Genomic DNA, 22,949 nt, shown 5'->3' on the forward strand with positions numbered 1-22,949 from the left:
GTAGACCCTTGTCTATCTGAGCTGAGGCCAGCTCCCGTATGGACAGCACCGTGCTCTCCACGGAAAGCTCTGAGCATGCCTGTCAGTCAGACATGCAGAGCTTGGGCATGCCTGTCAGACATGTGGAGAGTGCTCTGGCTACAGAGAGATGGCTGAGAGCAGACATGGAGAGGTGGGGTAGGCTGCAGAAAGGCTTAGCCTAATGATTAGATGTGGCAAGAGACACAGAGCAATAGTGGCAGGGTTACCAAGTCAGCACAGAGGCTGGGGTGACAGAGGCCGCTGCAGAGAGACACCCAGCTGGGCAGCACCTACCTGTTCTTAAAAAACAAACAAACAAACAAACAAACAAACACCAACACCTGATGTAGAGAGAACACCAACACCTGATGTAGAGAGAAGATCCCTCAAAACCAGGCCTCTTTCTTAGAGCTGGGCACGTCCCAGTCACATGGCCATTTTCAGCAGGCTGGGGTTGGAGGAAGCCTGCTTCTCTGGTCTCACAGCTACCTGTGGAACCTTTCCTGCCTCTCATCTGAACCTGCCTTCTCCCTAGATGCTCTGAGTATGGGGACAAGGAAAACTTGAAATAGGAATTTTATGGCTACTTAAGAAGGATGGCCAAGAGGCTGGAGAGATGGCTCAGCGGTTAGGAGCACTGACTGCTCTTCTGACGGTCCTGAGTTCAAATCCCAGCAACCACATGGTGGCTCACAACCATCCGTAATGAGATCTGATGCCCTCTTCTGGTGTGTCTGAAGACAGCTACAGTGTATTTAGATATAATAATGATAAATAAATCTTTAAAAAAAAAAGAAGAGAAGAAGAAGGATGGCCAAGAATTTGGAGAAAATGAGAATCATGCAAAATTAGAATTGTAGAGATTCCGTTCCATCCCTAGGCTGTCCCCGCCCACTCTTCAGAAGGGGAAGATGAGTAGGCTGGCCCAGTCTATTGACAGTCCTGTTTTCCCAGAATGCCTTGAGAGGTAAATTGATCTCTCCTCCCACAGCGAGTTGATGGACTTGCTGTTGAAGGACTCTGTGTTCCCCAACCTGGGGTAGCCTTTGAGCTCAGCATCTGTGATGCTAAAATTGTGAACCTGGGTCACTGAAGAGACAAGCCTCTCAGGGTACTAGGAAGGATTATCTAGATTAGAGAGGGAAGACCCACATTAGCTGTGGATGTACCATTCCAGTAGCTGGGATCCAGGACTGAGCAAAACAAAAATGAGCTGAGTACAAGAGCTCATTGCTCGCTGCTCCCTGACTCGGGATGCAATGTGACCAGCCACCTCCTATTCCTGCCACCATGCCTACCCGGGTGCTCTTTGAATTGTAAGCTAAAAATAAACACTTTCTGTCTTAAGTTGCTTTGTCAGGGTATTTTTATCACAGAATCTGTTGTGTGTGACAGACTTTTGTGAGGAACACAGCACAAAACACACATGCACGCATGCTCACAAAATCTACTCACTCCAGATAGATAGGCCATGACAAACCAAGGAAAGGTTGCCACCTAAGTCCAACTTGGTGAACCAATGAGTTTTATTGGGGTTACTTACAGGAATATGAGAGAGGCATTTTTTATTAGATATTTTCTTTATTTACATTTCAAATGCTATCCAAAAGTTCCCTATACCCTCCCCCCGCCCTGCTCCCCTACCCACCCACTCCCACTTCTTGGCCCTGGTGTTGGGGCATATAAAGTTTGAAAGACCAAGGGGCCTGAGAGAGGCAATTTTTTTTTTTTTTTTTTTTTTGGTTTTTTGAGACAGGGTTTCTCTGTATAGCCTTGGCTGTCCTGGAACTCACTTTGTAGACCAGGCTGGCCTCGAACTCAGAAATCCACCTGCCTCTGCCTCCCAAGTGCTAGGACTAAAGGCGTGCGCCACCACGCCTGGCTGAGAGGCAATTTTTATAAGAGCAGAAATAACTCAAAGACAGCTGCATCGCCAAAGGTCACCCGGCTTTGGTGGCAGCTCACAGTAGCTAGAAATCTGGAGCACAGGGCACAGCCTGCAGGCACTCAATAGGGTGGGGAGTGTCCTTTCTCTTCTAGGCAGTTCAATGGGTCTCTCAATAGGGTGGGGAGTGTCCTTTCTCTTCTAGGCAGTTCAACGGGTCTCTGCTTCCTCCAGTCTGTTTGTCTTGTCTAAGAGTGACTCTAAGTAGCTCTTGCTGTTTACATACTATGGTGGTTTAAAAGAGGGTGTCCTCAGAGACTCATATATTTGAGTGCTTGGTCACCAGAGAGTGGAACTGTTTGAGAAGGATTGAAAGATGTGACCTTGTTGGAAGAAGTGTGTCAATTTGGGTGGGCTTTGATGTTTCAATAGACCACACCAGGCCCAGTGTTTGTTCTCTCTCTCTCTCTCTCTCTCTCTCTCTCTCTCTCTCTCTCTCTCTCTCTCTCTCTCTCTCTGCCTACAGCCTGTGGATCAGGATGCAAAGCTCAGGTCCAGCTCCAGAGCCATGCCTGACTATTTCCATCTGTGATGATAATGAGCTAAATCTCTAAGCTGTAAGCCAGCCCCAATTAAATGCTTTCTTTTATAAGAGTTGCTTTGATCATGGTATCTCTTCACAGAAACTAACACATACTAGCAGTGTTAACAGTAATTAAGACATATACTCTTGGAAAAGAAGGGTCCTAGGAAATCTGGTCAGTTTCAGGAGCTTCCTAAAGCTATTTTGAGTCGTTTACTTCTTGACTTAATGAGATTCCCTGCAGGGTGGAGTGTTTCAATCTCGGTGGAACTGTTGCTATACAACATTCAACCAAGTGGAACTGTTTTTGCAGGCATAAAAGATCCAAGTTGACAGAGATCTCTTTAGGCCTGCGTGGCAGGTCATAGTCCCTGCAAGGTAGCCCTGAGAAACCAGTCTGAAGCTCTGAAGGTGAAGCCTCAGTTGTAATGGAGACTCCAGGATATGGAGGTGCCCAAGCCTGGAGCTGTCTGCTGAGGAATTCTGCATGTGTGGGGTGGGTCCGACTCAAGAGAGAGGTTGCATGTGCTGCAGCTGGGGAGGCATGGCTGCCTAGACTCCTTAGCACCCAGGTGATTCATAGACGCTCAACATGTAGCTCCAGGACCTGGCGTTTCCCCTTCTGAATTTCATTCAGTCTTGCTTCGGCCCAGTCATTCCCATTACCCCATTCTCCCTCCTTTAGAATGGGGGTGTTTACTTGTGTACCAGCAAACACTAGAAGCACGTGGCTCGCTTTTTATTTTTATAGGAGTTCACAGTTAAGAGACTGCCTTGAGTTTCTGAAAAGACTTTGGACTTGTAAATTGTGTCAATACAAAAAGACTGCGGGGACTTTTTCAAGTTATACTGAATGCATTTTGCATTGAGATGCCCATGAGCCTAAGAGAACAAAGGAGTAGGGGGTATATGTTAAAAGTGATATGTTCCAGTGCCAGACTGACAGGGATAAACTTGTGACAATTACTTCTGATTATGGATCTAGAATCACTGAAGAGACAAGCCTCTAGGAATACCTGTGATGTAATATCTAGATTAGGTTAACCTCTGGGCATGCCTATAGGGATTATCTATATTAGGTTAATCTGATCAGGAAGTCCCTCTTTAAATTGGGTGGTACTGTTTCAGGAGCTGGGCTTCTCGATTGAATACAAAGGAAAACCTGAGCTAAGTCCAAGCACTCATGAGCTAGCTGTCTGATTGTGGGTGCCTCCTGCTTCTGCCACCATGTCTTCTCAGGGCTGATGGATTATATCTCTTCAAACTGTAAGCCAAAATAAAATTTTCTTCTTTAAAATTATTTTGTCACAAATGAGACCATAATATAATAATCTGTTACTCAAGACCAGGCTTTGTCTAATCTGGGCCCTGGTGAGTTTTGTTTGTCATGGGGACTGTCCGAAGACAGAAGAGAAAGAGAAACTCTTAACCAGAGTGGGCAGGGTCCCGTCCACTTTCACACGAAGGGCAATGGCTCCCCCAAGTTGGGGTGCATCGTCCTGTGCTGTGTGACATTTCACTGTAACATAGTCCTGTGATCAACCCAGGGAAAGGAGCCTTAACAGGACAATTCTAGACAGTATGAGGAGACAATGGGGTCCCGTTCGAGGACCCTAAAATCCTAGCCTTGGACAGTGGCTGTCTCTGTCCTCAGGATGTACCAATCTGACTTTCACAAGCTGCCATCCCCACAAGGAAATGTGACAAAGGGAGAGTCTAAGGTGCACGCTCCTGTAAGATTTCCTCAGGACCCCAAGTCTACCTACAAAGAGTCTTCAAGTGTTTATGTTTACCACGCACCTCACAGCTGACTGGAAGAGTCACACAGGACATACGTGTGACCTGCTTGGTGTCAAACAGCATGGGTTGAGAACCCAGGTCTGTCATTCATTAGCTGAGGGATTTTCAACAGGTCACCTAACTTCCACTTCTTCATCTGTTAATGGGCCTGCCCATAGGAAGCTCTGGGTTAGTTGTGCTGGTCACACATCTCTGGGTTCCTGGACTGTGTGAAGGGTTTATTCAAGGGATTCAGAGGCCATGTGCCAAGAAGAGAACAGGATGCAGTCAATGCTGCAGAATCGGTAGATTCCTCCCATTTCTGTCTTCTTTGCCCATCTTTGAGTCTGATGAGGTCCTGAGCTACCCCCTGCTACCTCTCTCCCCAAAGGCAGCCAACTCTGCACTGGACACAGCCTCTCTTTAATGAGATCACAGGATGTCTTGACACAGGGACCAGTATGCTCAGGAAGGTGGAGTTAATCTGATGCTCTGCTCTCCTCTCCTCCTTCATAGGCCGTTCCAGGCAAAGGCTGCTGTGTTAGCTGGAGGGCTCAGAAGATGTCAGAGACGACATAGTCAGTGTGAACACCATCAATCAGTCCAGCTCCATTGTCGTGGACAAACCAGCAAGGCACTTCTGCTCCATGTCTGGGGTCCTTGCTGTAGTCTTTTTGCAACCCTCTGGAAACAGGCAAGATAGCTGCTGTCCCTCTTTAGACCTCCCAGGAGGTTCACCCTACCCACATGACACCAGGAGGAAGGCCTAGACCTATGAGGGAGAACAAAATGCAGTCAAGAACAGAAACGTTGGTCACTCACTAACCCACTCACCGGGTGACTGTCAGCTGCCGATTCTTCACCACCATTGTGGCATCTGTCTTTGTAGGGTCAGAGCCTGGGTGGAGGTCAAATACTTCAAAATCCAGTGGGGAGAAGAATTGTCCTGCAAAGGTATATTGGAAGCCGGGCTTAGTGGTGAATGAAGAGAGAGGGGGGAAGAACAGAAGTGCTACACCGATCTGGTGACCGATGGCTGCCACTCATATGAGGTTTCTGGTGACCTCTGACCTTTCTGTGAAGTGATGTTTTGCCCATCATCCCCCAGTTCACTTAGCTTTTGTCTCATCCTACATTTGGTCACCATCTCCAAAAGGGACAGGGCCCTCACTTCAGGCTCTGGAGAGCTCTGAAGCTCTGGAGATGGGCCTGTCACTGAGGACTCGTGAACACACACTGGCTTTGGAGCACCAACACACAGTTCTGCCTAGCTGGCCAGTCATACCCAGTAGCCCCTTTGTCCGGGCTGACATCCGGAAGCTGTCCAGCACATAGAAACCCAGGAAGTCCTGGTGGACTGCACTCCCCTTCCATGTTCTGTGCAGGACAATCTCAAAGGTAGCCCCATCATCCACAGACACCACCAGGTTCCTCTTCTTGTTGATTGTCACCACTACCCTGCAGGGCCAGGCAGGCATCGGGACAAGATTAGCCGCCTTCATCCTCTGGGACCCAGATATTACACCTATACCTGGTGGCCCTCACTCTGAGAGGTCTGGTTGCTATTTGTTCCCTCCCATATGTCTCTGTCCTGTATGCCTTAAAATGTCCCAGGCCCAGTGCCAAGTCCTCTGTGTAAACTGAATCACCCAATTTTCACTCTGACCTTGTGAAAGGACCAAGGTTCAAAGGGATTAAGTAATGCTCTCGAAGTCATATAGCTGGTAGTCAGTGGCTATCTGAGTCTGCGTCCTATGAATCCTGCTCATTCCTGAACCTTCCATCCTTGTCAGAACACCTCTTCCTTGAGCTATGCTGGTGATCTGAGGACTTGGTTAAATAAATGAATGAGCAAAGGAAGGAACAGACATGAGAGAGCCAAAAAGGAAGCCCAGAGGACTGGAATTCAGTGCTGTAAGTAGGAGGGCTGTGGGGAAGGAGTGGCCCTTGTGCCAGCCTGAGTGAAGGTAGGGGTGGGATTCAAGACTCCAGTCCCAAAGCTCATGCCCAGGAACCGAGAAAACATGGATGGTGGAGTAGTCCAGAGTCTGGCCATCTGTACAGGCCTTATGCGTGTCCCTTGGTCACACTGCTTAGGAAATGTGGGCTCTGCAGGCTCAGGAAACACAGGTGGTATGAGATCTCTGCGTCTTGACCCATGTCGCAGTGGGTTTCCTTCCTCCTGCCCAGGCCAGGCCTTGTTACCCATCCTTCTGCAGCACAGCCTGGTCCCTCCAGGAGAACATGGACCCGCTGGAGCTGGGGTTCAGTGTAATGTTCTGAGGAGTCACTTCCAGCTGAAAGTCTGATGTGGGACTTGAGATTCCCAATCTCCCGAAGTATGTGCTCTCGTGTTGCCCAGGGCTGCTGGCCTTGTTCCCAATGAGCTGCCCATTCACGGTGAAGCCTGCAGTGGGGTGAGGAGCCATCCAGTCAAGGTGGGGCCTTTGGCACGTCGAATATCCTTCCCAGGAGGTCCCCTTCATGCCACAGGCCATGTCACCTCCAGGACTGGCCCTGCTCCCAAGACCACCTGTGCTCCTTCCCCGCTCCCCCCATCCATACCGTAACTACTAGATACCCTATATTTAGCTTTCTCTTCTGAGCTCTGGACTCCTGAGGAAAGGATTGGACATCCTTCTCACACAGGGACAGACTCACAGGAGGTCTGGAAATACATTTGCCAGACCCTGAACAGCCCTGTCCTCACTGACCCCAAGTTGAGTCTCGTGCTCCTAAGTTGACACTCGGAGAAACAGATCTCCCATTGCTTCCTCCCTCCCTTTCCCAGCCCCTAGTCAATGCTCAACAGACATGGAGTCAGAGGGATGGATGAGGAGGGGGTTTGGGGGTCAGGAAAGCCTTCCCTACTATAGCCTGGCTAGAGGGGTGCTTTCCAGCTCTGCACAGCCATGATTATAGGCAGGTGCCTCAGGACCCATGTGATGTTCAGGCCCTGATATAAGACAGAGGCTCCTTAAAAATAATTCCCAAGGATGTCAAGAGAGCAAGGCCTGAGCGTTAGACTAAGTAGGGGACTCATCTGGTCATGGGTTCTGTGTGTTGTATGAGTCACACACTCATACGGAAGGACATGGAGTAAGAGGAAGACAAGGTGCCTGTCAAGTGGACAGTATGCAAGGCAGAAGGAGTGAAAGCTACCCCAATAGTTTCTGTTTAACTAGGGAAGGTACAGGAACACTGGCTCTGCCCCACCTGGCGGAGGGTACATTACCCACCATACCTGTGTCAGGGTCCTGTACTAGGTTCAGGATCACACCAGGTTCCTCATTGATGTTGAAGCACAAGCTATCCTCTTTTGAGGGCACATAGATGATGAAGTGGGGATCGGTGTCCACTGGGAACACAACATGGAGTCCGTTCCATTGAGGGGTTGGTCAGATGGAGTGGATTAGGGGAATCCTTTAGACCCTCCCAAGACTTACCACCTGTCACACGGAGTGGCAACTTTGAGTCTATGGGGTGGGCTGTAGGAGATGGCTGTATGGCTGACAGCACAAACGCTGTAGGTGAGAACAAACGGTGCTGAGGGGGAGAGCAGCACAGTCTCCTAGAGTTAGACCAACACCCCTATCCATGGAGCTGGCCTGACACTACAAACAATGCGGACACTAAAGCAGCACACATGCTCCATGCCTCTCAGGGTTTGGGTACAAAAGTTTGGTCCTAGGAGATGACCTGGCCTCCTATGTCTTTTATAATGGGGACCCTGGGAAAGCCAAGCCTGTACGGAGGCATTGTCCTAAGGAATCCCACCGAAGCACCAAAGGGAACCAGAGCTAGTGATAGCCAGGGTTCTGGTCAGAGCTAAGTGCTCAGTTGGCTAGCCAACAGGGTAAGTAGGAGGAAGGGGTGAAGAAGGGGGTCCCCAAGATGGCTACCACTTACTTCTTCTGGGTCCCACCATCTCTGCAAAAGACAAGGAAAACACTGTTACTCTGATACCCAAGCCCACCTCCAGGGCATGTAGCTCACTCCTCAAGTGAACCTCAGGGTGAGAGATGAACTACTGTAGGCTCAGCCCTGCTGAAGCTGAGGGGCCTCTCAAATGCCCTCGACTTCCTCAGATAGACACCGGGGAGAGGGGCTTGATGGAGACCCGAGGGAAGGCAAAGGCTCGTGATGCATGAAGGATGCAGCCCTGAGATTCAGAAGCCCAGGACAGAGCGGGGTGGGGAAGATGCAGGAACAATGGGGTTTGTGCTGGGGGGCAGGGCGAGCATACTACACGGCAGCTTCCAGTCACGTGATGCCAGGTGCTAAACCAACAGGCCGAAAACTCACCTAAGGGCTGAGAATCTGAAAGGGAAACGGAAGAGAATTAACCCGGGGAAGACTTTGGCCCATGACCCTGCTGACCACAGATCCCCCACGCCTGTACCCTCCAGGGGCTTGTCAATGGTGGGCTCCAGCCCATCCTCGTCTGTCAGGCCTCTGATAGTCAGAGAGGTCAGTGGCGTTACGAAATGATAGTCCAGTGACATCTTCAGGACCTGGGATGACAGGTTGGCCCTCTCCTCCCCTTCCGTCTTCATCCTGTGTATGAGACATGTGCTTGACTCCAAGGCCTCTGTACACGTGATGGCGGGCTCTGCTTGCTCACTCTTTCCCTCATTCATCAAACATCCAAGCACTCACAGCGCCCAGCCAAAGCAATGGCTGTGCGTCAGGGATCTCATGATTGCGAGACCTATCACAGGGCAGAGGCATGTGTGTGTCTCTCTCTCTCTCTCTGTGTGTGTGTGTGTGTGTGTGTGTGTGTGTGTGTGTGTGTGTGTGTGCCTCAGAGAAAATCAAGAAGCTTACGTGCTACAGGGCCATGGTAGCCGGCCTCTCTGAGCTTTGTATTGCTCTCCCATTAAGTAGAGATGATGAGGGAGAAATATGTCTGGGCATAGCAGTTCTGTAGTAAGTGGAACGTGCTCTGAGGAAGCTCAATGGGGCAAGTGGACTCTCCTCTTCCTGAACCCCATCCACGTGGAAGACCCACACTGCAGACCCTGAGTAAGGCAGAGGGGGAAAGCACACCCACTCCCCTCGGCCTGCTGGCTCAGAACCACCTCTCTCTGTCTACCAGGAACAGGGTTTACAGTAAACGGAGTTTACTCCTGGCAGCTGCAGGGACCCTACCGCTTAGCCAGGAGCTCCTGGATCGTGAGGTAGGCCCAGAGCCTCTCCACATGATTCTCTAGCACGTGGCCACGCTCTCGGAGCAGTTTCTTCATCTCTTCCTCGTCCACTAGGCAGGTTGCCCTGAATTCTTGCTTTTCCTGGGAGTTGAAAGGGGAGCAAGGCCGTAAGCCATGACAGTACATGCCCTGGATGGTACCCGCGGCTCTGGCAAGCACCCTCATCTGGTCTCTGTATCTTCATTCTCAGTACAGTGACCTGTCTGTTGCCTGCTGTCATTTATGTTCACTCATTCATTCATTCATTCATTCATTCATTTGTGTGTTCATTCTACAGATGCTGGCTAATCACCCCTTGTGAGCCAGGCTTAGCCTAGGCCTAAGGCTCAGTTGGACAGGAGGTGCAGGCCTGTCCACATGGAGTCACTCTCTGTGGAAGAGTCCAACAAACACCTACTGTTTCTGCTGTTCACTTCTCCCAAGGGTCACAGAGTTCAGCTGGGCTGCCCTGGTCAGCCTGCCATGGCATAGGCACACGCTGTGATCCCCAGCTACAATAATGAAGTCTTTCCCAAGATGTTCTTTATCCCGACGCCTGCATCTGGTACTATGTGGGTTAGTCCACTTCCCCACGACGCATACACACCCACTCGGGGCCATGCTACCACTGCAGTACAGACAAAGCACAGCCTAGAAAGCCGAAGAGAGCCAGGCTAGAGTCTGGTTAACTCTCTTCTCTCCAGGGAAGAAAGTCCTAAGCCCTCAACCTCACTGTGGGTTGAATTCACACCCTGGAGGATGAGCCAGGTCTCGTATCCCTAGAACCTTCCATAGATGTGTATGTAGTTGCATTCACTGTGCCAAGATGCTGGGCCTGGTACACAGGGTATGTATGTCCAGGAATGAGACCTAGTGAGAGCAGAGGCTGGCCTCCCATTCTCTCATGCTTGCGAGCAGAGGATGTGAGGAGTTTTGAGGGACCCTTCTGAGCTAACGGATGACAACTAATTAACGCCACTTTGATTCCATTCCAACCTGTCCAGTCTCTGGGCCTGGGCATATTTGTCCTCCCCTAGGAGGAAGATAGACACTACTTGGGATGGTCAGAAGGGGGGAGTTCTAAGTGTCTAGGCACTGTCCAGTTTCTACCCCCCCCCCCACTGTTCACCATTTACCCCACGAGCCCGAACGTCAGCCTTAAAGGTGTTCAGTTTGTGGTTAGCAATGCGCCCAGCCACCACAATCTCCGAGCCGTCATAGTACTGTTTATGTCGGTGCTGGGTTAGAGCCAAGACAGCATCCTGGGGGTACTGCAGTTCCACATCTGTCAGCAGGGGATTGGCTACTTGATTGTAGAAACCCTGCAGGGATGGAAAGGGAGTCTCCTTCAAACAGAGCACCCAGGAACCTGACCAGAAGACTAGGAGCAAAGTGGAATGCTGGTATCCCACTTTAGAGGGGGAATCTAGGCTCTGAGAGGTTAAGTAACTACTTATACTTGTGTACTTGACTTCAACTTTGGATATCTGTCTTCTCTAGGCTGTTAGGCAAACGGCCACCAGAGCCCCTTGGCATATTGCTGATGGTGAATGGGAGGGGTCAGGGAGACCTGTAGCTGTTGGGTGGCATCATGGTCCTCATAAATTCTCTGGGCCCATCCGTTGTTCTCAGTGGACATGACCTCCAGGAAGCTGAAGTCCAGGTCGTGGCCAAAGCCGAGGTTGTAGAGCGGGAACCTGCCCCGGATAGCGTTGCGTACATTCTTGAGGATCTGGGAACGGTCCGTCTCCCCTGCAGCCACACATCCAGACAGTGATGAGATGCTAGATTTCAGGCATAGGGTAGCCCTAGAAACCTTTGGAAAATACTTCCTGGGAAGCAAGGTTCTCATCCCGGATCAACCTCAGTCCCCATTGACAACTGGGGGCAGCACAGGGCAACTGTGACAGCTGGAAACAGCTCACTGAAGGCCCTGCCTGACCATATAGACCCATCACAGGCAGACGTGACGCTGCGCCAAACTCTCCTATGGCTCTTTGCCATAGCCTGTGAGGCCAGGCCACCCCACCTCCCCAAATTTGCCTGATTCGGCACATGTCCTCTTTACTGGGCAGGCCCTGCGAGATCTCTTCCTGTCCCCTTTGCTTTCTTCCAACTCAGGGCTTACTTCGTCCAAGAGGCCTTCCCAGGCCTCTCTGGAGCCAGGTACCCCTGTCAGGAGTTGCATGGCCCCGTGGCACCCTGGCCCTCTAGCTTCCATGGTAGAGATTTTCTACATCAGCTGAAGGAAAAGACACATCTCATTCTCTTGGTGTCTCTTTTCAGCCCCTTGCCCTGGGCTTGGCACAACGTAGGTAAATCCTGCCCATCCTTGGGGCCCCTAAGCATCCCAGCTTCTTACAAAACCATGTGCCGTTACCAACTCGCAGGACAGAGGTGCGCATAGCTCCCACAGACTGCGGTCTGAACAGTTTTCAGACCAGCACTTGATTTTCTGGCCCAGTGGCCTCTCCAACAGATGAATTTCCAGTATCAGCTTGATCATTTCTGGAAGTGAGGCGATCACCACCTCCCAGGGCAGCCCCTGAAGTACTCACCTTCAGTGGGCTCTCCGTCTGTCAACATGATAAGAATTGAGGCCGGGCTGCTGAGTTCTGGGTGGCTTCCTTGAGCTTTGTTTAAGATCTCGATTCCTCGGAGCAAGCCTCCATTCAGGTTTGTGGCTATAAAGGATATAATATAATATAATATAATATAATATAATATAATATAATAATATTGGACTAGTGTACAGTCATATTCCATTGAAACAGACATGATGCCAGGCTATTCTGAGACCCCCTTCCTTACCTCCAGCCAAAGAAAAGCGCCTCACAAAGTCTTGAGCTGCTTGCAGATTGGCATTAGACGCAGGTACCAGGGAGCCCTTCCATGATTGCACTTTAGAGCCAAAGAGGACCAGGTCAAAGTTGTCTACTGGCCTCATGTCCTCCAGGATCTTAAGGAGTGCCTCCTTTGTCTGCAAGGACAGGAGGAAGTCAGAGGAGGGACAGAGCTGCTAGGTGGTGAAGGACAGCTCTTTCCGGGAACCCAGGTAGCCACTGTAGAAATGCACAGTGGACAAGCAGAGATGACGGTCAGACAGTCCCCAAGGAAATAGCATCCTGATGGACTTGGGGTGTCTGAGGGGCACAGAGAAGGCAAAAGGACCAAGTATAGGGAGAAGAAATGCCGGAGAGTTTGAGTATATCCCCCATCTCCTACCAGAGCTGTTTTTCTAGAACCTGTCTTGTGCAGACATGTCGTCCCTGCCCATTGGGTAAAGCATTGAGAGCACTAGATGCCACCCATAGACCCTCTATCACTCCCAGCATCTTCAGAGCATGGACTTTCTCTTCTGAGCACTTCTCCATGGGAAACTCCGTGTGACCCGCAGGCACCATTATCCTCTGTCTCAAAACTGAGAAGAGCTGTGCTCACCTGTATTTGCACAGCAAGGAAACTCGTTGATTCCCCAGCAGGGATTTCCAGTTACATCCCTTTCTCTGTCCATCAGCACAAGTCCCAAGGCGCTCTACAGCCAAACCTTCACGACATGAAGGCGAGCCAGAGACGCTGCAGCTGGGTGAGCTGCCCAAAGGTGCCATTTACCTGCCTCACTTTCTGGCCTTCCATGGAGCCACTGATGTCAATCACAAAAACCAGGTTCTTGCTCATGTTGGTCAGGTTTTTGGGGGCAAAGAAATGTGTAAAGTAGTTGTTGGCCACCTGGAACAGAAAAGAGGCAGAGAGACCTTTCTCCCAGTTGACTTTCCCTGCCCTGTAGGGCTTGCACCATGAGCCTTAGGCTTACCAGGAGGTCACAGAGCTTGTCTCGATTGACATCGTAGGTCACCTTGAATTCTCCATTTAGCAAGGATGTAGAACATGTGGGGCAGGACTGCTGCTGGCTCACAGTGGGGCGGAAGAGCACATGACCCTGAAAGCAAAGAAGGTGTGAGGCATGGGGGGGTACAGATAGGATGTCTGCTAGATAGCTTAAGGGGTGTGTTGTGAGTGTGTGTGTGTGCGTGTGTGCGTGTGTGTGTGTGTGTGTGTGTGTGTGTGTACACCTGAATATGATTGCCTACAGGCATAGGAGTAAGCCCAGTGGTGGGTCATTCTTTTAGGTTTGAGTGAGTATACTTGCCTGTAGTAAGAGAAAAGACTAATTTTTTTTGTTTGCTCCTGAATTGTTGGAAGTTTTATAATAACCACCAGTATTTAGAGTATAAGAACAAGATTAAAATAATAGCAGTATGATAGTGTAAAAGATATCAGTCATCTCAAACTGTGGGGTTAAAGGCGATGAGCCATCATGATAGCAATGCCCATGATCCCGTGATCCCACCATTCAAGTGGCTGAGACAAGAGGATCTCTAGTTCAAGGCCAGCCTGGGCTCCACAGTGATAGAGCAGATATGGTCTTTAAAAACAAAAAGTAAGACAACAATCTTATGCATGGAAAAAAACCAAACCCCCCCCCCAACAACAACCCTTGGTCATTTGATTGGCAAAAAGCAGAGAGGAGAGGGCAGGCCCAGGAAGATGATGACATCTAGTTTGAGTGATGTAGACACTCACGGAAGCTACCGGTGATTCACCACTCTCTCTGCTCTGGACTTTCTATGCTTTCTTTAAAGGATGTTAAAGGCTAATTAGCTTGTTATAATAAGATATGTTCATCTTTTAAAATAGAAGGCTTGACAATGACTGTTAGAAGAGGACCCATCCCCACCCAGTCAACAATAAACCTGCTAACATTTCAAGGTGTCTGTCTGGCTTTGTTGAAAGGGTATTCCGGATTTAGGGCGTGGTTTGGCAAGTGAAGCGCTTGCTGAAAAGCCCGATGACTGATTCTGAGCCTCAGAACCCTAACATATGGAAGACAAGTGACCCATGGAGCTGTCCTCATCCCTCCAAACACATACTGTGGCATGCTTGCACACACATAAAAACAATTATTAATAATAATTTTTCAAATAATGAAAATTAAAGGTTTCCTGATTGTCTTAGTTAGAGTTTCTATTCCTGAACAAACATCATGACCAAGAAGCAGTTGGGGAGGAAAGGGTTTATTCGGCTTACACTTCCATACTGCTGTTCATCACCAAGAAAGTCAGGACTGGAACTCAAACAGGGCAGGAAGCAGGAGCTGATGCAGAAGCCATGGAGGGATGTTCTTTACTGGCTTGCTTCCCCTGGCTTGCTCAGCCTGCTCTCTTATAGAACCAAGACTACCAGTCCAGAGATGGCACCACCAACAAGGAGACCTCCCCTCTTGATCACTAATTGAGAAAATGCCTTACAGCTGGATCTCGTGGAGGCATTTCTTCAACTGAAGCTCCTTTCTCTGTGATAACTCCAGCTGTGTCAAGTTGACATAAAACTAGCCAATACACTGATGAATTGTAAGAGACACTTTCTCAGTGACTTATGGAGCCCCCGTGCATAGGGCATGAGAGCTGAAAGATGGCTCTTGGCCTGGGTTCAGGGCTACTTGGGAAGTAGGGTGTTGCAAGAACAGAACTTCTGGGGATCCTGGGTGGTCAGTGACAAGTCACAGACCTTTCCAAAGTTGGGTGTCAAAAACAAAACAAAACAAAACAAAAAGCTAAGGGTTGTTTGATGTGCCCCAATGATCTTCCAAGGGCAGGATATAAGCAAAGAAGAAACTGATACAAGCTGTCAAGACACAGCCAGTGTGCTGAGACTAGTTCTTTCCTATCTCAGATGAGCAGGAGACTAGAACACTTCTGAGATTCCACCTGGATACATGCACCCATTATAGTTTGGATATAGACTATCTTCCTGAAAGACTCATATGTTGAAGGTCAGTGAGGCAAGTGGAGTTCTGAGGCCTGGATTTGGGGGAGTGACTGGATCCTGAGGTGCTGCCTCCATCAGTGGACTGATCCACGACAAATCCAGAACATGAATAGATAATTACCCAGCGTGGTTGATCACATCTGTAATCCCAGCACTCGGGAGGGCGAGCCAGGAGGATTGTGTGTTTAAGGACAGTCTAGGCTGAATAATAAGACCCTGCCTCGATAAATCACAACAAAATTTAACCAAGAAAATTGAAGCTAGGTTGGTCACTGGAAAAGTGCCTTTGAAAGTCTCTTCTTCTTCTTCTTCTTCTTCTTCTTCTTCTTCTTCTTCTTCTTCTTCTTCTTCTTCTCCTCCTCCTCCTCCTCCTCCTCCTCCTCCTCCTCCTCCTCCTCCTCCTTCTTCTTCTTCTTCTTCTTCTTCTTCTCCTTCTTCTTCCTCCTCCTCCTCCTCCTCCTCCTCTCTCTATCTCTCTCTTTCTCTCTCCCTCCTCCCCCTTCCTCCCCTCTCTCCCCCTTCCCCCTTCCCCTCCCCCTTCCCCTCTCCTTCTCCCTCCTTCTCCCCCCTCTCTTTCTGCTTCCTGGCTGCATAAGCTGAACAACCTCTATTCCTGCAAGCATTTCTTCTATAATGTTACCCCACCATGTTCCAGAAACAGCAGAGCAAGCTGACCATGGATTGAGACCTCAGAAACCAGGAGTCAAACTAAATCCCTCTTCCTTGAAACTGTTTCTCTCAGGGATTTGCCACAGTTGATGGAAAGTCTGACTAATAACTCATCGGGACAGCCTAATTACACTGCCTGGTCCTGTGCCCAGCCTGGATATTTTAGAAAGGCTGAGTTGAGCTGAGAAGTCTCTAAGGTCCCATCCCCATCCCATTGTTCTTCACATACCTTTTTCCCTGAGAAAGACTTCTTGATGGTTTGAGCAGCCAGTTCCTCACTGAGGAAGGAGGCCTGAGCGTCCAGCTTGCTGATCCCCTGGGGTTCAAAGATGTCCACATCGATCTGCATGGAAGCCAGTTCTGTGCTAAGGCCCATGTGGGCTAGCACCAAATTTCAGCCAAGAGCCCTGTGGATCTGCCTTTCTACTGTGTGCAGGATCCACCCAGCCCTTAGCAGGGCCTGGCTCATCATAGTCAGTCCAGAAATACTGACTGAAAGATGCCCATGCCTGAACCCTTCAACTTGGCCCCTCCTGCTGACTGACACATAAGTGTCAGTACTTTTTGTAATCTGGTGGCAGTCTTGGGAAATGCAGGGATGTATTTAGCAGGTACAGAAATTGGGGGATCATGGATGACAAGAAAGCTGGGAGATTCAAGGGGCTTCCTGCTGCGGAAGAGCCCACAGGAACCCGTCCTAAGGACTCACTCTCATTCCTTGTATTTTTTGGGCCTGGGCTAAGGGAGAGGGCTGAACCATTGCTGAAAGCCACAGTTGGTGTGGGATTGGGGGTGGGAGAAAGAACGTGAGGAATCCTGTCTGGGAACTTGCAAAGTACCTCAAAATGCTGTACCAGCTGCTTGGGTCTGACTTTGATGGTGATGTCATACTGCATCAGTCTCCTCTTTAGTACCTCCTCATAGGTGAGCCGGAACGTGGCCTTGCTCTGGGCTCCAACAGTGATATGGATGGTGAACTGCTCCATATTTCTGCCCGAGGCTCTGAACATGTCACCAGAGGCAGCAATAGGCAAAGGGTGACATGTACAGTTTCAACACCTAAAGCTTGTCCCTCAGAACCAGTTCCTCTTATTATCACACCACCCCCCCCAAGGCAAGAGCTCAAGGATGTACCCCACCCTAGCCCCAGATGCCAGCTTAGACAGGCTTACTCAAGCTTCCATCCTCCTGGAGGTGCTCCCTCCTCACAGTCCCCAGCTCCATCCTGGATGGTCAGAAGGGAGAGCCCTGGAAGCTTGGCCACTAAGGCCTGGAACTTACCTGACAAGGCCAGCGCTCTCCCCTAAAACGGCTGCCTTCCGGTACTGCTTCCATGCAGTCACTTTGTCCTTTATGTCCCCAATGAACGCCTTCCCATCTGATGTTCTGCATGAAAGGGAAAAGCCCCCAGTAGTGGTGGCCTGACTTCACTGCCTGGGTTGTCCTTTGTACTGAGTATTCTGAGCCTAGGACCCTGTCCACACAACTCCTTGAAAAGGGAGTCTCTGCTGTCTGCTGCCTCTACTGTCCACTGCTGAGAGGACCCATAGGAAGTCAGTAGATAACCATAGTCACAGAGGCCACATCACTCACTGGATTTGCTCCCCAAGTCAAAAGCTTTGAAAACAAGCAGTCAGAGGCTCTGATTTTCTGTGTAAGGTGGGAGGTGAGACCTCTAATGGACCTCTTTCCTCCTACCCCTCTAAGCTGGGGCTGGCCATGACCCAAGTGAGATCTCACTACTCTGAACTCAGGCTGAACAGGTGAGTGGACACAAGTGGAGTAGAGTGTAAGAGTTAGACAGGGCACGCACGCACATGGCAAAGTCACTGATGAAGGCTGTCTTGGGGATTTCCACATCAAAAGCCACTTCCCTGGCTTTATCAGCATTGTTGACCACTTGGCTGGTGATGACGTAGTGGGCAAAGCGAGAGGTGACTTTGCAATTGACTTTCAAGCTCTTGATGGACACACCATTGACTGACTGAAGATAATACTAATAATAATTAATAATAATAATAATAATAATAATAATAATAATGGACTCTACCCACTCTAGAGCAAAGTGCCCAGATTCCCAAAGAATACACCAGACCTCCCAAGAAGACCCTCTTTCTTTGCTGGAGACATGAGGTCACATTTCAAGTGATGGGAGCCCCCTGCCTGTTGCACTGACAGAGGCATACAGGGATGGGAAAAAGCAAACCTGTAGTAAGGGCCCCATCTTGGACCCCTTGGCCAAATAACTTACAGTGTCCACAGCGTGTCGCTTCTGCAAAACAAAACCACCACTAAGTGTGAGTGGGGACGCTCAGGGACCCTGATCCATTTATTAAGGGTGGGAATGGGGTCTGTGTGCTCTCCTCCTCCACCTCCCTCCTGCCGCTGGGAGGCTTCCTCTTCAAGAAGAAATGATCAGTGGGTGAGGGAGGCTCATGTCCCTGATGCAGGAGCTGCAGCCCCGGGGCCCAGTGCAGGGACAACTGCCTATCTATGCTAAGGGCTTACTCACATACCTCACTGCCCCTGGGTCTGCCTGTTGCCAAGCCCAAAGCAGGCCTGGCCTGCAGAGTGAGGAGCGGCAGCAAGCACAGCAGCACCCGGAGCCCTGTGGCACCCTCCATGATCTCCAGGCTCTCAATTCCCCGTCACTTCCCTCAGACTGTTAGTTAATACTGTGCTGGACAAACACAGTTTAAACATTAGACACAGCGGAGGCAAATAGCAGGGTTTAGGGAATCAATGAGCTGGGACGTAGCTCACTGGTAGATGGTTTGTCTACCGTTGTTGGTAGGTGCCATGCACTAAGCTCTGGATTTAATTCCTAGGGGAATATGTATATATATATCTCAACATGTTAAGTGAAGTTGAAGAAAAAGTTTGCAGATCCTGGGTGATGGCTCAGCAGGTAAAGAAATTTACCATAAAGCCTGACTACCTGAGTTTGGAACTAACTCCCTCAAGTTATCCTCTGACCTCCACCTATGGGTTGTGGCATGAATGTACTTACAAACACACACACACACACACAGAGACCGAGAGACAGAGAGAGAGAGAGACGGAGAGATGGAGAGACAGAGAGACAGAGAGACAGAGACAGAAAGACAGGCAGACACACATACAGAGAGAGATGGTTGGAGAGACAGACACACAGAGAGAGAAAGCAACAAAAAGTGTTCATGGCAGCTAGGCTTGGTGGCACACACCTACAATCCTAACACTAGGGAGGTGGGGTCAGGAGGATGAGTTCAAGACAAGCCTCAGCTACATTGGGAAACCAGTTGGGCTATATGAGATCTTGTCTTTAAACATGGGTGAGGAAGGGTGCTGAGCTGGATCAACAGCGGAGAGGTCTTGCTGCCTTTCCAGGGGACTCAAGTTTAATTGTCAGCCCCTGTGTTGGGAACCGCCACCCCCTTCTGGTTTCTGTGGGTACTGCATAGGCCCACATGTAGGAAAAATAACTTTTAAAACCATGGCAGTTACTACTTTCTTCTTGTAAACAGGCAGCTCAGGGCTGTGGAAAGTCCCTGCCAGACTCCAGATTGCCCTTGTGTATTTATCTGCACTCCGTCAAGAAGGCTTGTGGAGCCCTCAAATGCTTCCTTTCCTGTCTCAAGTACCAGGCAGCACCAGTCTCATATACAGTTAACTTTTGGCAAGAGGACAGAGGCGATACAATAGAATTTCTAAGCTTAATGAAGCTTTTCGTCCAGAATTCTTCAACAAACTTTCCAGTCATGCTTTGGCCACAGATGTGACTGGGTGTTATGACACCCAGTGACACATTTGGTTCTGATGATTCGGGAGGCTTGGGGGAAGCACAGCGGTGACCCATGCTCCGGGCGTATTGCATCATCTCGCTGACCTTCTTGCTGGATTTGGAAAGAAAAACAGAAGTCAGCTTTGTCCTGCTCCCACCAGGCCAGCATGCTGTCACCATGGAAGACACCAATGGCAGCACCTTCTTAGAATCAAGGCCTCTGGAAGCCTCGAGCAGTTGTTCTTTACTGTCTAAGGTCTAGTCATGTGTCTCTGGGACAGCCACACTTGAACTGAGGTCTCAGGCTCCAGCGCCCATCATGTAGAGAGGTAGGCATATGCCCTGAGACACAAAGCCGGGAAAACAGAGTGGAGACCCCAGAGGGGAGAGTCCTCAGAGGCCTGGCTTGCCCAACAAGTGGCTCAGCTTTTATGTGCAAACCCTGTCCCCGACAATCCACTGGACAGCTGCAGTCATTTGGTTAGGTCACTCTATGACCTGGGTTGGGATGTGACCCTGGTGAGATGAAGGGGACCTTGCAGAAGAGCTGTTTGCTTATCCTGGACTTTGTCTCCCAGAGGCAGCTTCTGGGAAAAGGGTTTTGGCCTTGGGGCAGGGTGACCTTCTGACCTGTTTTCTGCCTTTGTGGAAGATTAGACAGGTCAGCATGCTTCTGTACATTTGAGGGTCTGTTTTGTTCTTTAGCAGCACAAAAAGAGCCTGGTGGGCTGGGCACAATGGTAGGAGCTGGGGTGCAAGGATGATGGAACTTAGTTGCCCTGATATGATCGGGAAGGGAGACAAACCAGTGGAACAGTGAATCCTAGGGACTGTCTGGAGGCTGGGGATGCCTAAAGATCTGTAGACCCTGGGAACTCATCTCCGTGGGAATCAGAAGGTGTCTGGGGAAGTGTGACACTTGGGAAAGTGAACATTGGGAGAGAAGGAACTTTGGCAAGTGATCAGGATCAACTGGATGGAACCAGTGGGTTCTAGTTTCAGTTTGTTGCTGTTACAAACACTAGAGGATAGGAGGGCTTGTTTTCAGCTGGTAGGTTACAAGGCGTCATCGAGGAAAGCCAGGGAAGAAACTCCAAGCAGGAACGTGAAACAGAAACCATGGAAGAATGCTACCTGGTGGCTCACTCATGGACCCATGCTTAGCTAGCTGAAGATTACCTGCATAAGGTATGGTGCTGCTCACAGTGGGCTGGGCCCTCCTACATCAATTAACGATCAAGACAACCCCCTGCAGACACTACCACATGTCAATCTGCTCTGGGCAATCCCTCAACTGAGACTCAGGTGGTTCTAAGCTTTGTCAAGTTGACAGTTCAAAAAAACTAAGACGGAGTATCTGTAGACCCTTAGCTTGTGGGATGGAAAACACCGAGGTGCCCAAGACTGGAATGCTGAGAGCTAGTTACTGTGGTATACATTTGCAGTCCCAGCTACTGAGGCAAGAGGATCAGTTGAGGATCAAGGGTCCATGGAAGCTTGGGACAGCAAGGAACACAAGCAGATTCTTGGCTGTTGAGAGAGATGAGTCATGCCAAATCCGGTTCACAGAAGGAAACGAGGAGCATGCTGATTTGGCTCCAGGGGTGGCAGGTGACAGAAAAGGACAAGGAGAGGGGAAAATGACCAGTGTGAGCATCTTGTATGCCCCATTCCATTGCTGTTCTCAACTTCCCCCAGGAGTCAGCTACTGTTCCAAACCCCATGTTTAGGATGAAGAGTGCGATTGGCCCAATCGTGGCTATGGGAAGAGGAGATAGACAGGAAGCAGATGAGGTTGCTAAGGATTAAGCTTGAGGGCCTGGGAAGATGGCTGCCTCCCATTCCTGATGCTGTGCGCTCTGCACCATGATGGACTGAACCCTCAGGCTGTGAGCCAAAGGCCCTTAAGTGGATTCTCGGCAGATATTTAGTGATGGCAGCAAAAGTCACTCATACAGCTGGGAGTGCAGCTCAGTGGCAGACTGCTTGCTGGGCAGCTGAGAAGCCCTGGGTCTAATCCAGAGTAGTGCTAAAAAACAAACAAACAAACAAAAACAAAGAAAAAACAAAGATGTGAAAAGGATGTTAAAAAAAAATTCACCATGCTCCACACTGTTCCATCCTCGTTCCCCGCTCTTCTTCTTCACCTCATCCATGGTCCCTATGGGGCTGGCTGTGTGAGACTTCTGTAAACAGCTGTTCACCATCCACATAGCATATGGATGTCTGCCTGCCTGTCTGTTGCCTGCCCATCCGTCTGTTCGTCCTTCTGTCTGTCCATTTTAAAGCACAGATACAAACAGCACCAAACCCTGGGAGACATCAAACCAGTAGAAAGCAGAAGTACTCAAAAGGAAAACCAGTGTGGACAGGACAGTAGGAGAATCTGGAACATTCTAGAAAGGGATAATGGGGAAGATTTCCCAAAGGACAAAGATGTCCTTTTAGGAACCAGGCAGTGGAGGCACACGACTTTAATCCCAGCACTCAGGAGGCAGAGGCAGGCGGACTTTTGAGTTTGTGGCCAGCCTGGTCAACAAAGTGAGTTCCAGGACAGTCAGGGCTACCCAGAGAAACCCTGTCTCAAAAACTAGCAACAACAAAAAGTTGTCTTTTTAGGGAGAAGTAAAATAGATGTTGTCTCAGATGGTGCAACTATTGAGTCTTAAAGAGAATCAAAAGAAAACAAAACATCGCCTACCCTAAACCCTAGATTACCACAATGGATTGTAGCCCTCCAAAAAGTCACAACATGTGAACAGACAGACAATATATCTGTGGTACTAAAAGTAGAATTGGTTAGAAAAAGCTGTCCAGGGCCTAGAGACATGGATCAGATGGTAATGTGCCTGTATGGACCTGAGTTTGATCTTTGAGGACTCACATAAAGGCCTTGCACTGGGGCATGGAGGCAGATCCCCAAAGCTCACTGGTCACCCAGCCTAGCCAAATCGATGAGCTCTGCACTCTGTAAGAAACCCTGTTAAACCAGGCAGTGATGGCACACGCCTTTGATCCCAGCACTTTGGAGGCAGAGGCAGGAGGATTTCTGAGTTCAAGGCCAGCCTGGTCTACAAAGTGAGTTCCAGGACAGCCAAGGCTATACAGAGAAACCCTGTCTCGAAAAAACAAAACAAAACCAAACAAACAAAAGTCTCCTTAAGGTGATATTGAAAGAAAGGTTGGAAAATTGCTCTATACCTGACTTTATAGCCTAAAACTCTGGCCAGG

At 49.5% G+C, this 22,949-nt stretch overlaps 1 protein-coding gene across 3 annotated transcripts; it reads right to left on the reverse strand.

Moving 5' to 3' along the window:
* Window positions 1-4,492: 4,492 nt before the first annotated feature.
* On the reverse strand, window positions 4,493-18,602 carry Itih1 (inter-alpha trypsin inhibitor, heavy chain 1). Of its 3 annotated transcripts, none has more exons than NM_008406.3 (22): window positions 18,472-18,602; window positions 18,207-18,227; window positions 17,773-17,939; window positions 17,237-17,341; window positions 16,795-16,957; window positions 16,185-16,298; window positions 13,272-13,397; window positions 13,070-13,186; window positions 12,269-12,437; window positions 12,016-12,141; window positions 11,028-11,209; window positions 10,594-10,779; window positions 9,420-9,559; window positions 8,671-8,825; window positions 8,574-8,588; window positions 8,178-8,198; window positions 7,715-7,792; window positions 7,513-7,626; window positions 6,474-6,675; window positions 5,554-5,726; window positions 5,103-5,214; window positions 4,493-4,952 (listed from the first exon to the last, which is right to left on the reverse strand). In NM_008406.3, the coding sequence occupies exons 1-22, from the start codon at window positions 18,577-18,579 to the stop codon at window positions 4,823-4,825; spliced, it is 2,724 nt and encodes a 907-aa protein (NP_032432.2). In that variant the 5' UTR covers window positions 18,580-18,602; the 3' UTR covers window positions 4,493-4,822. The 3 variants fall into 3 exon arrangements, with proteins under 3 accessions (NP_032432.2, NP_001293007.1, XP_006518647.1); NM_001306078.1 differs by having other exon boundaries at window positions 17,773-17,951; XM_006518584.3 differs by lacking the exons at window positions 17,773-17,939; window positions 18,472-18,602 and having other exon boundaries at window positions 18,207-18,224.
* Window positions 18,603-22,949: the final 4,347 nt, after the last annotated feature.

Source organism: Mus musculus, chromosome 14 (genome assembly GCF_000001635.26).
Source record: "Mus musculus strain C57BL/6J chromosome 14, GRCm38.p6 C57BL/6J".
In the NCBI taxonomy this organism is placed as follows: domain Eukaryota; kingdom Metazoa; phylum Chordata; class Mammalia; order Rodentia; family Muridae; genus Mus; species Mus musculus.

Coding starts and splice junctions, on each gene's coding strand:
- Itih1 (NM_001306078.1), bottom strand. CDS start 18,579: ATGGAGGGTGCCACAGGGCTCCGGGTGCTGCTGTGCTTGCTGCCGCTC. Junction 10,780..11,027: donor ATGCCACCCAACAGCTACAG/GTCTCCCTGACC, acceptor CCATCCCTGCAG/GGTTTCTACAATCAAGTAGC. Junction 7,627..7,714: donor GCCACTCCGTGTGACAGGTG/GTAAGTCTTGGG, acceptor TTGTGTTCCCAG/TGGACACCGATCCCCACTTC.